General features: G+C 45.6%; 1 protein-coding gene across 1 annotated transcript in view; it reads right to left on the bottom strand.

Moving 5' to 3' along the window:
- FRAS1 (Fraser extracellular matrix complex subunit 1) overlaps positions 1-12,281 on the bottom strand; it is a 1,313,599-nt gene that overhangs the window by 1,083,732 nt on the left and 217,586 nt on the right. Inside the window, exon 6 of the mRNA XM_078676362.1 lies at positions 6,218-6,377. Within this exon, the coding sequence (XP_078532488.1) occupies positions 6,218-6,377 (160 nt within the window). The remainder of the gene's footprint in view (positions 1-6,217; positions 6,378-12,281) is intronic.

The raw sequence follows: 12,281 nt of genomic DNA, 5'->3' as shown, positions 1-12,281 counted from the left end.
ACATCAAAACCATTGCCCTTAACCTCAGACACTGAATCAGCAACATCTAAAGGAATCAGAGACAAACAGTCCGCCCAGACATTCTTACCACCAGGTATATATTTAATATCGAAATTATATTCCTGCAACCTAGCCAACAATCAGACTAATCTAGAAGAGGCTCTGTTTGAGAAGCTATCCCCCAGCATATATATCAAAGGCTTATGATCAGTGAACAGTTGGAACCTTGAACCCCAAATGTACATGCAAAACTTTTCAACTGCCCAACAACATGCTAAAGCTTCCCTTTCTATTGTACTATAATTAGACTCAGCACCAGTTAAAAATCTAGAAGCAAAAGCTATCTTGTACTCTTGACCATCTATCATTTGGCTCAGCACATCCCCTAAGCCTTTTGAGCTGGCGTCTACTGTCACAATAGTAGGTTGTCCATGAGAAAATGCGCTAATCGCTGGCGCATCTAAAATTAATTTCTTCACCCTAAGAAATGCTTCTTGAGTATCCGCTGACCAAATGTATTTAGCATTTTTCTTTAGCAAATCCCAAAGGGGTTGTACAATTAACGCATAACTTTGCACAAAACGAGCGTAGTATTCACTAAGGCCCAAAAATGCTCTCAAAGCATCTTTATCTTTGTTCTTGTATTTTTCAAGATTGGGTTAGACAGTCCCTGATCCTTTGCCAAATTTGATGCTGGGTGCCAATGGTCTCTGCTACAAACTCAATGGTTTCGGCTTAGTCTGTGGTTTCTGTTTCGGCACCAAGTTGACGACTCGACTACGAGGCAGGAGAGGCCTGTGTCGAAGCGGTTGACCTTGATGGTCGCAGAGCCAGGGCTGGGCGTTACATCTGGAGCTGTCAGTCGATGGCAACCATCAAACAATCAATCAATCAGGGAATCGTAACCTCGCTACTCACCCGTGAGGGTCTCAAGGCGCTGAGGGGAATGGTATGCAGATCAGTTCAGCCGAAAAGCCAGGTCTTGAGAGCCTTCCTGAAGATGTCCAGGGAGGGAATACGTCTGCCAGGGAGGGAATACGTCTGCCAGGGAGGGAGTACGTCTGATGTCGGCCCGTAGTTTGTTCCAGGTCTTGGCTGCAATGTGGGAGAACGATCTTCTGCCTGCTCTGGTTCTGTGGATGCGAGGGGTTTCAGCAAGTGCAAGGTTGGCAGATCGGAGATTTCCAATGGGTACATGGACGTTTATTCTGTTGAGGTATTTGGGTCCATTGCTATGTAGGCATTTGTAGGCGTGAGTGAGGATCTTGAAAGTGAGGGAGCCAGTGGAGTCTCCGTAGGTGCTGGCTGATGCGTTCGTGCCGGGGATGCCAAGGATGGGTCTGGCAGCGGTGTTCTGTATTGTCTGGATTTTGTGGAGTAGGTACTTGTTAATGCCGGCGTAGAGAGCACTTCCATTGTCCAGTCTGCTGGTGATGAGTGTGTGGGTGACAGTCTTCCTTGACTCCAGGGGGATCCATTTGAAGGTCTTTCGAAGGATGCGGAGGGTGTTGAAGCAGCTGGAGATGACAACGTTGACCTTTCGGTACATGGCGAGAGATGAATAGAGTACGATGCGGAGGTTTTTGCCGTGGTCTGAAGGGGTAGGCGGGTTTTTGAGGGCGGTGGGCCACCAGATGTTGTCCCAAGCCGAGGGGGTTGTTCCAAGGACGAAGACTTCTGTCTTTTCGGCGTTGAGCTTTAGGCAGCTGTTGGTCATCCAGACTGCGACGTCCTGCATCCCTCTCTGGAAGTTGAGTTTTGCGGTGGTGGGTTCTCGGTTGAGGCCGTGTTGTAGGACGATGGCTGCGATGTTGAAGAGGGTTGAGCTCAGTGAATACCCCTGCGGGACTCCGCAGGTGATTTCCGTGGGGGCGGAGAGGAAGGGTGGGTAGTCTGATCCTTTGGCTATTTCCGGTGAGGAACGATCAGATCCAGTCCAGGGCAGTCCCTTGTATGCTGGCGTTATGTAGTCTGTCGACTAGTGTGCGGTGAGAGACGGTATTGAAGGCTGCAGACAGGTCGAGGAGGATGAGGGATGCGTAGTGGCCTTGGTCCAGGAGAGTGCGGATGTAGTCTGTGGCGGAGAGTAGGATGCTCCTGAACCCGGATTGGGACGAGTCGAGGATGGCGTTCTCTTCGATGAATCGTGTCAGTTCCTTGTTGACTGCTTTCTCATCCACTTTGGCTGCGCAGGGGAGGAGCGAGATGGGCCGGTAGTTCTCGAGGTCAGTGGGGTCAGCCGTGGGCTTCTTGAGCAGGTGCCTTACTTCTGCGCGCTTCCAGTCATCTGGGAAGGTGCCTGTTGAGAAGATGGTGTTGATGGTCGGTTGCAGTTCAGGTGCAATGGTGTTCGCGTTCCTGTGGTAGACATGCGTGGGGCAGGGGTTGGTGGGGGCCCCCGAGTGGATGCCTTTCATGGTTGTCGCGGTGTCCTCTGTCGTGATAGGTGTCCAGTTGGAGATGGTGGGCTGGTTGGTGTCTCTGGGGGGCAGCCGGCCGGCAGTTGCGTCTTGTGGGCAGTCAAAGAAGTTGTTGTAGAGTGTTCTCTATGGCCCGAAGAAGTGGTGGCCTGGCAGTCTTTTCGACTGTTTAAGAAGGGCTGCGCTGCATGAGGCTTGTGACTAGGTGTGGCCTTACTGTACTCACAGCTGGATGGCCAGGTGAAAGATCTTGCATTTCCAGGTCGGAGCCAGAAATGTTGTCGGAAGAGACGGTCCCTTCATCTGCAGCAGATGCCAGTGCATGTTCCCCCTCAATGTCTTCAGTGCCAAAAAGGTCCGGTGTGTCATCTCTCCTCCTTCGTGACATATCGATTCATCGTGCCAGACAGTCATGAAGAGTTTTCTTTGAACGAAAGGAGCGGCAAGCGGCACAATCAGCCTTGTTGTGCTCGGGGAAGGGTCAAAGATTGCAGACCTGATGAAGATTGATCCAAAGGTATTTTGCATGACATCAAAGACAATAGCAGAAAGGCGTTCACTCCATCACTGTGTGAACATGGTGGAGGAGATACGCCTAAGGATTGAAGAGGGCCTGATCAGCGAAGGCCCCTGTGGATTCAGGAATCATCAAACTGAACAGTAGAGAAATAGGAAAGTGATCGACAACAATACGACGGAGGTAGGAACTGTGTAAACAGAGAAGAGTGCGCCATGACGGGGTCAAAACGGAGCACACTTCTGAACCATACGGTGGAAGTAAACAATTTAACAATGGAGTTGGTGCCCATGCGCATTATTAGCAAGCGAAGGAGTCACAATACCTTGGACTCTAAAACTTTCTTAGAATAAAAACAGCTTGCACACATTGAAGCCTAACACTAGATGGCAAGATTGCAGACACATGTGTATCTACAAGCACACATCCCTCAAACATACTTACTGTGCCTAACAATTCCCAAATTTAAAGGTGGTAGAAATTAATTTGCCAGGAAACAACTGTGAGACTACAACTCCTTTCTGCCATTGCCATCCCATTTTTACAACTTCCTATGGGTGGCAGTATGAACTTCTTTGTATTTAGTGAGAAGAAACTGCACTTCTGTCAGAAATACTGTGTACATAAAACACATTGTCCCAAGAAATTATCTGTTTGAGAAGTTTTAAAAGTAGAGTTAAAACAATGACTCACACCTATTCATAGGTTGCTATAACCACCATGTGTCTCTGAACTGAGTACAATGTTTAGTTATGAGGCACTGTAAGGAGTTAAGAAGGGGATAGATTTCAGGATTGCAGTTCTATTTACTTGATCCCAATAGTCTTAAACACCTCAACCCAAAGGTATGCACTGGGTTGTAATGAGGGGTTTTTGAGCAGGGAAAAATGGGTTATGGTTTGCATGCTGTATACTTGAGCACTGCTGTGGACCAAGATTAGTTGTAGTATCAATTGACCCCCATGTCTCATGGATGCTTAATAGGGCTAGCATCAGTTGATGGATGTAGATGAGTCTAAGGAGGTTCCAGAGGTTTCGGTTAGTGAGGATTGTGACTTCATACAAATTTATCGTAAGAACTGTCCTAGATCAACCAGAAGGGTAAATATTCCATTGCAATCATGACTGGAATGCTAATTAACACCCACACCTCAATTCGTCAATTTAACTGGGGCAGCAAAAGTGCAATCACATTCCATTCAGGCTAAGTAAAATAAGCTACTATTTTACTTTAGCTGACAAAAAACTGTACTTGTATTACCACCTATACATTTATTTAGATTCATAACTTCCACACAGACTCCAACACCATGCTCCTGGAGGGGAGGTGAGAGGTGCAGGGAGCATGGCAACAACATATGGTGCTGGGGAAAAAATGTCTTTCTTTACAGCCAGTGGTGCATGTTTGCATTTCTCTTTTCTGCACTCTAGGATGTGTCAGAGGGTGGAACAGCTTGAGTCCTTATCTCCTCTACTAACCCCACATCATCAAATAGTAGGCTGCAGAGAGACAAGTAAAGGACTAAGGTATGTGTATTCTGTAGGAAGCTGGCCGTGCAGGAGCTCGGCTGCAGAAGTGTTTTGCCCAGCAAGTCAGTGAGTTAGAGGCTGTCTCTTTTCTTTGTGTACCTGCAGAGCGATGAAGTGCTAGGCAGACCTCCAAGGATTTGGAGAGATTGCTCTGCTTCCAGACGAGTCAGGCTTTGTGATTGTCGGGACAGCAGCTGGCAGGCAGGAATTTGTGCCAAGTTTGGTGCTGGTCCACAGTCCTCACATCTTCGGCTCTTCTTTGGCCTCCTTGTCCTTCAGGAAGATAAATCTGAGTTCCTGGTGTCAGGGGGCCACCTAAATACTAAAGTTAGGGAGTGGGCATAACCCTGCCCCAGAGTTTCAATTTCCATAAAAACAAGACGGTGGAACCCTTCTTAGGGGTGTGACTAGCCTGGAGGTGCAACATGTCTACTGCATAGCTGATTTTCCATCTATCCTGGTGCCAAATGGACCACAGGGCAGAAGGTGGCATTCTCCAGCTCTTAAGGAAGCCAGGGTCATATCAAAGGCGAGAGAGGCTTTGAAGCCAGAGGCCTTGCTATGCAGATTCACTAGTCACCCTGCTGGAGGGTTTGATAACACCTTCTACAGAGCAGACATGGTTTCCTGACCCCAGAGTGTGCTGGCTCTCACCTGCAGGGGGGCAGAAACTCGCCTATGGTGGCAGGCTGGAAGATACCAGTCAGCCAGCACACTAGAAGGCTAGTAGGTTTCAGGGGGCAACTCTAGGTGTCTGTCATAATAAATCCAATACTGAAATCAGTATGGATTTATTAAGACAAGGTGTTTGATACTAAACACCATAGATTTAGGGAAGCCATTATGTAGTTCAGTAACTCGTAATGACTAGTGGCCAGTATATACCTTAAGGTGGCTTACCTGTTCACATGCTATCTACTAATATAACTAGACATCACAGGGGTATATGTGTCCATAGAGATCTTTCCTCTTTTAAAATATAATGCACCCTGCCTTAGGGCTCGAAGGCCTGCACAGTAGGGGTGACTTACATATATTATATGCAGGGAATTTGGCATGTCACACAGCCAGTGTGCCATGTTGTGTTTTCACACGAGGTTTACACCATGTCACGCAGCCTGCAATGAGAGTCTGCATGCCGTTTTTACGGCGGTCCTTTACAGTGGCCTAATACACGCTGCAGCCCTTCGCTCTTTAATACTCATGACCTAAGCACAAGGGAACCATTTACTTAGGATTTACAGGGGTGCTAAAGTGTGTGCTAATTGTAACACAAGTAGACCATTTTACCTTGTTTTTAAGGAAAGAGCACTAGCGCCTAGTTAGAAGGGACCCAATGCACATCAGTCAAAAAAACATCAGTACCAGTGGCAATACGTGGGAGAGACCATGACAAAAAAGGGATAATATTCTACATGTTCACCCCTCAAAATCATCCTATGCACTCCTAGTGGGCAGGGGTGGAAACTACAGAGAACTATGGTTGCAAGTGCTTCTTCTTCCCTCTGAACTCTAGGACAGTTGTTGTAAGGAAGCATCAAGAAGTAGCAGCTACAACTGGTGACCTGCAAATGATGTACCTGTTACTGAGGCATGCATTCTAATTAAAAGGAATGCACAATGGTTAAAGTAAACATTTGTACATCTGTTGCACAACAATGATCTAAGCAAAATCTCGTTTAAAGCATTCTTCATTTTATCGTAGTTGCTTGTGGCACATTTTACACAAAAACTAAAGCTAATTCCTTACCTTGCGTGACTGAAGCTGATGACAGACCACTGAATATGGAAAACATTATCAGTAACTATGTTGGGTTTGCTATCTTTTACAAGAAATTTGAAAGTATCCTTTGTCTCCTGAATCCTCTCCCCATGCAGCACATATCTGATTAGACCAAGATTCACATCCTCTGAGGGAAGAGTGGAACAGAATATGTCAATTTTGTCATTCTGAACAATATCACAATTAGTTTCAGAGTTCTGTTTCCCTTTTAATTGCACAATTGTTCGTTTTGAAACGAAATAAAACACATTCAAGAACCATTTATGTACATGTTACTTCTATAGCTCAAACATAGCCAAAAGGCATCCGAATGGAATCACATATGCAAACAGCAGTGAATAAAACACTAAGCCAAGTAATGGTTGAACTTTTCAAATAATTCTGTTTCTACCAAGCTCGATGGAAGAAAGCATTCAAGGACAAGTTACTTACCTTTGGTAACGCACTTTCTGGTAGAGACTATCTAGCCACCGACACCTCACCTTTTGAATATTACCCAGTTGCCAAACTGGATCTGGAAACATTGCAGCAGTACCTTTGCATGCCGGTAGGTGGTACCGCACAGCACTGCATGATGCAGCATATAAAGGCACCACTCCTGCGTGCGGACAGCTGCTTTCAAGACTGTCCGAGCCCCCAGATGCAGAGTTTCCAAGCAAATGTCCTAGCTAACAGAACAGAGCTTCAATTCTATTAAGGACTAGGTGGCTCAGATTACGCTTTAATTTCTTCACTTTAATTTCACAGAAGCCATTTTAATAGTAGTAAACCAAACCACATTTCCCAGAAACCACAGGGAAATTGGTAACAACAAAGAACAGACAACATGGTTTCTTAAGTCCCATGATCCCATCTGGAGCCACCATATAGTCTAAAAGGTTCTTTCTTAACTTGCTCTGCATTGTTTTAGTTTATTTGTAGGACGCATTGTGTGAATATGAATGGACTGCTTTTAATATTGTTGGCTGCTATTTTTAACTACAATCATCCTCTGAGTGTGTTTAACTCAGCTTACTTTGTCTTTTTGCACTTTTTACGAGGCTTTTTCGTCCCCGGGTGGCCATCTGTTTGTGCCACGCGCTCCTGACGGTTAGCGCTACAGTGGCTGACGCCGTATTGCCTCCAATCCTACCTAATAGCCCCAGAACAGACCCTCTGCGCCCAACCGGTACCAGGGGCCATGACCCCTACTACAATTAAGATGAATATCTTGAGTTATTCTTCGAAGCAGCTACTGGAGCATCGCAGCAGGCCTCTACCGGACTGCATTTTACTTAATCCTGGGGAAGTTTGCACCAGTTGTACATGCTGCAAGTTTGCTTTTAAAACGGTGACACACAAGGAAAATGTTGGTAGACTATGTTCTAAGCAAAGTATCTTAAATGCTTCTACCTATACTAAATCAAGGGAAAACTCCTCACAAAAATGTAGCCCTTTACACTATAAGGAATTTAACTTTAACATTAACTGTCGATCGCTTCCCAAGCATAGGGCGGACATCTTTGATATTTTGATCAACGAGCAACCCGATGCTATTTTTCTTACTGAAAAATGGCTGCAGAAGAGTTCAGGCCCTGATGTAGCCACAGCTTTGCCGGCTAACTATGCTATTTGCAGGAAAGACAGGGAATACAAGACAGGGGTGGCATTGTTGTAATTTACAAGTCTTTTGAGTGCAAATTTGTAGATTTGCCCGCTACGGGTTGCAAAGCCTCCTTATTTAAACTCACTTTGACTCCCCAGTTCACATTTTCGGGCATACTGGCTTATCTCCCCCCTGGGCCCTCTGGCTTTGTCGTTTCCTATCTTAGTCACCCCCCACCTTCTTAATTATGCCAATTTTACCATACTAGGCAATCTAAATCTTAATTCGGATGACTCGACTTGCGGAAAAAGCGCTGCCCTTATTTCTGATTTGGCAGCAATGAACATTCAGCTCTGTAACTCGGGTTCTACTCATGTAGCTGGCAATTTATTGGATCCTATTTCCTATTTTCTCTAACTTACACAATATCTACTGCCCCCCTGCCCTCCCACTGTGCTGGTCTGATCACTTTGCAGTTGGTTTTCGGATCGAAGTTGTTTCTAGTTTATTGGTACCCGCACAGGGAACGTAGTCTAAAATTAGAAACTGGAGAAAACTTGATATTGGAGCCTTAAATACGCTTCTATCTACTAATGCACCTGTTATCAAACAAATGGCTATTTCTAATCGTGGGGCCATCCAAAACTGGATTAAAAAATCTATTAATGTTTGTCTCCCGCTTTCTATTAAGAGGGTGAACAACCACCACTCCATGCCCCTTGGTATACTGAGAGGCTATACATTGAAAAAACTAAATGTAAATCCTCAGAAAGATTATGCATCTGACACCGAACTCGCCTACAAAAAGGCCAAAAGAGATTATCATTCTCTTTGAAAAACAGCTTGTGCTGAATAGGTTTCCTCCACTATCAACAGCTCGGAACTGCTCTAGGATTTTGTTTAAGGTGGTCAAAGAACTATTGGGGTCAGAAAGTCAGACTACCCCTCTTTTCCTTAATGGATCGCAATGTGAGGACCTTGCCAACTTTTTTCTAAGTAAAGTTGAAAAAATACATTCTGTACTGGATAGGGAGAAGTGGGTTAACTCCACACAGCAAGCAAATACCCTTTCCCAAGCAGTCAGTAATACGAGGCTTGTGAACTGCAAGAATACCGAATCCATCAATAAATTGGAAACTTGGTCTCCCTTGAGCATGAACTTATTTAAGCTGCTCTTAAGTAGTCAAGAGCAGGCTCACTCTGTGATCTACTTCCCATCTCCGTGCTGACGCAGCTTGAGCTGCCTTCACTTAGGTTAATTATGGAGCTCCTTAATGCCTCAATACAGGAAGTAACAGTCCAGCTGAAGTGGAAGCATGCTATGGTTCTTCCACTTTTAAAGAAGGCTAATGCGGATCCCTCCCAGCTATCCAATTTTGGCCAATTTCACGACTCCAAAATTTTGGGAAAACACATTAACTTGCAGTTGTCTCATTTTGTTGAAACTCACAACTTCTTGCACCCCTCACAATCTGGTTTTAGAGCAAGTTTCTCTACAGAAACAACTCTTCTAGGGGTTACTGAAATGTTGCGGCACCGTTTGGACATTGGGGACATGGTGGCCCTCTTTTTCCTTGATTTGAGTGCCGCTTTAGACACGGTGTCTCATACTATATTACTAAAAGCTTGGCAATCTCTGGACATTGATGGCCCGGCACTCAAATGACTCGATTCCTTTCTGGCAAACCGTACTTTTCAGGTTTTCTCTTCTACAGCCAGCTCCAAAACCCACTCATCTCCATACGGAGTGCCCTAGGGCTCTGTCCTGAGCCCTCTATTGTTCAATGTCTACGTTAGACCTCTGGCGGCGATTGCCGAAGAGGCAGGGCTGTCCCTATTTTCCTATGCAGATGATACCCAGATTCTTTTCTCTCCTTCGGCAGAGAAGGAATCTCAGTCATCTGCTCTCCAGTCTGGCTGAGGAAAATTGCATCCTGGATGCAAGTAAACTTACTCAAACTTAACAGTGAAAAAACAGAAGTCCTTATTTTGGGGGAAAAAGAAAGATCTCTGGGGTCCCAAGCACTGGCCTTCGGAAATGAGCGCTCTAACCCAGCCCACCCACCAAGTCTGCATCCTTGGTTTCAAAATTGATGATCAGCTTTCAACGAAACAACAAGCAGTAAAGGTGGCCTCAACTTGCTTTATCATGTTGAAATGGCTTAAGAAGATTCTTTGGATGCACCCCTGCTCCACCCAGAGAACCGTAGTCCAGGCTCTTGTCACTTCTAGGCTGGACTACGGTAACATCCTGTACCAGGGTGTAAATAAAGATGAGATAAGAAAATTGCAAGTGGTGCAGAATACAGCCGCCAGACTGCCTTGCCATGTTCCCAGGGCTGCTTCGATCGCAGGCTTTCTTAGTGATTTTCATTGGCTCAAGTTTGAGAATTGTATTAAATTCAAGGCCTTGAGCTATATGTTGATCCTACATACCATCTTGCCCTCTCCGCTCCACTACTCAGGCGAAATTTTTGGTTCCTAGAATCAGACTGTCGCAGATGGGCGGCCGATCCTTTGCTAATCCAGGTCCCTCCCTGTGGAATTCTCTTCCCATGTCACTCCGCAACTAAACAGTCTATGGGAACTTTCACAAATGTCTGAAAACTTGGGTTGTTTAATCAATAATCCTATGTTTTGTCTCCTGTTCGTTTCAGGCTGGCGCCGGGAAACCCTTTGGGTTAGCTGTGCGCCGTCTAAAATTAATTAACATAACATAACATATTCCCCTGTCTCTGTCCTTGTCATTTCTTTCATCGCACGAGTCATGACCTTAGTCTTTTTCTACGCAACTTGCTTTCCAGTGTCCCCTCCTGGAACAAAAGTTAAATTAGCACTAGATTGCGACTCTACCGAATTGAATAAACAGTCAAGGATGTTAAAACATCTATGAATGGGGGAGGAGCTACGCGCCGTGTAAGATGGCCACGTGAGCTCTAGGCTCCACCGAGGCCGTTCCCCTGGCCTCATCATCCTGACAATACTGTCCCCGATCCTCTTCGCTTTAGCCTTGGAACATCTGGCAGCATGGGTTCGATCGGATCGATCAATACGAGGTCTGCGATGGACACTGGAGTGGGAGGATAAAATCTCATTGTATGCGGATGATATCCTCCTTTACCTCACTAACCCCAGGGACTCTGATCAATTTTCTAGATGTACTTGCCATATTTGGAATATATTCCGGATTTGCAATTAATTGGTCGAAATCGGTGCTCTTCGTCCTAAGGGGCGAGCCGCCAGTGCTCCCGCAGTCATGCCCTATACAGATTGAGCCGGTAGGGTTTAAGTATCTTGGAATATACGTTACACTTGACCTGAAGAGAAGATATCTCAATAATCTGGGACCCCCCTTGGACAGGCTCAAGAGAGACGTGGAGCGCTGGAAGGCTCTTCCACTTTCCCTGTTGGGTAGAGCAGTTCTGCTTAAGATGATGGCCCTTCCCCGATTTCTGTATGTATTACAGAATACAATGGACCCGGTACCAGCATCTTATTTCAAAGAGATTGAGGCTCTCCAGAGGAAGCTTCTCTGGGATGGAAGATCCCGCATAGCATTTTCTAAGCTCACTCTCCAGTGGTACGGCGGTGGGATTGGGCTGCCAGATATGCGGAAATACTATTGGGCTTCTCAGCTCGCTGCGGTGAATCATGTCATTTACGGACCTCCAGGGGATCCAGTAAAAGCCATGGACCGTGGGCTGGCGCCAGGAGGTGACTTCACCAGAGCACTGTATGCCAGACCAAAGCGGTTTTCCCTAGTGGGTCCAACGGCGCATGCTGTCCACGTGTTGCATGCGGCCAATAGATATCTTGCCTGGGAAGGGAAACTCACTTTGGCCACCCCTCTATGGAACTCAGAGAGACTGGGGAGTTTGTGGAGGACCAAGGGATTTGACAAATGGGATCTTATCGAGATTATTTGCAAACAGGAAAATGTTTGACAGAGTGCACACCAGGTTTTTCTTTTCATGAACTCTTATTCCTCCTTTAAATCTGATTGCGTGCAGGCCCAATGTCGTGGTCTGTCCTGAACCACGTGGATAAACAAATCTGTTGAGATTGTAGACTGTGTTTCGATCCATGTTTGGTTCGATAATAAGCACATTAGCAGGCGCAAGATCAATTACAATTAACATTGTTTTGTTTAATATTGTGCTTTAAACATGAAATGTAGCATTAGTATAATTAACGTTGTAATTGTCATCTTAGGGTGGGCGGGAAGTTAAGTTTGATGCGTAGGGAGACTGTAGGAATAGTGTTCGAGGAAGCGCAAATCAAGTGGTTTTGACAGATAAGACACTGATATATTTTATGTTGACATATACGCAGTGGATTTTGGGATATGTAGTAGATCTAGTTCTGGTAACACTGCAGATGACAAATTCAGAGGAGTGGGGCCGTTTTGATTGTGATCTGGTTAATGAATGAAGGGGAGGTTACCGA

Source organism: Lissotriton helveticus, chromosome 2_1 (genome assembly GCF_964261635.1).
Source record: "Lissotriton helveticus chromosome 2_1, aLisHel1.1, whole genome shotgun sequence".
Classification (NCBI taxonomy): domain Eukaryota; kingdom Metazoa; phylum Chordata; class Amphibia; order Caudata; family Salamandridae; genus Lissotriton; species Lissotriton helveticus.
The sequence above is the reverse complement of the archived record's forward strand: the minus strand, read 5'-3'. Positions and strand labels throughout refer to the sequence as shown.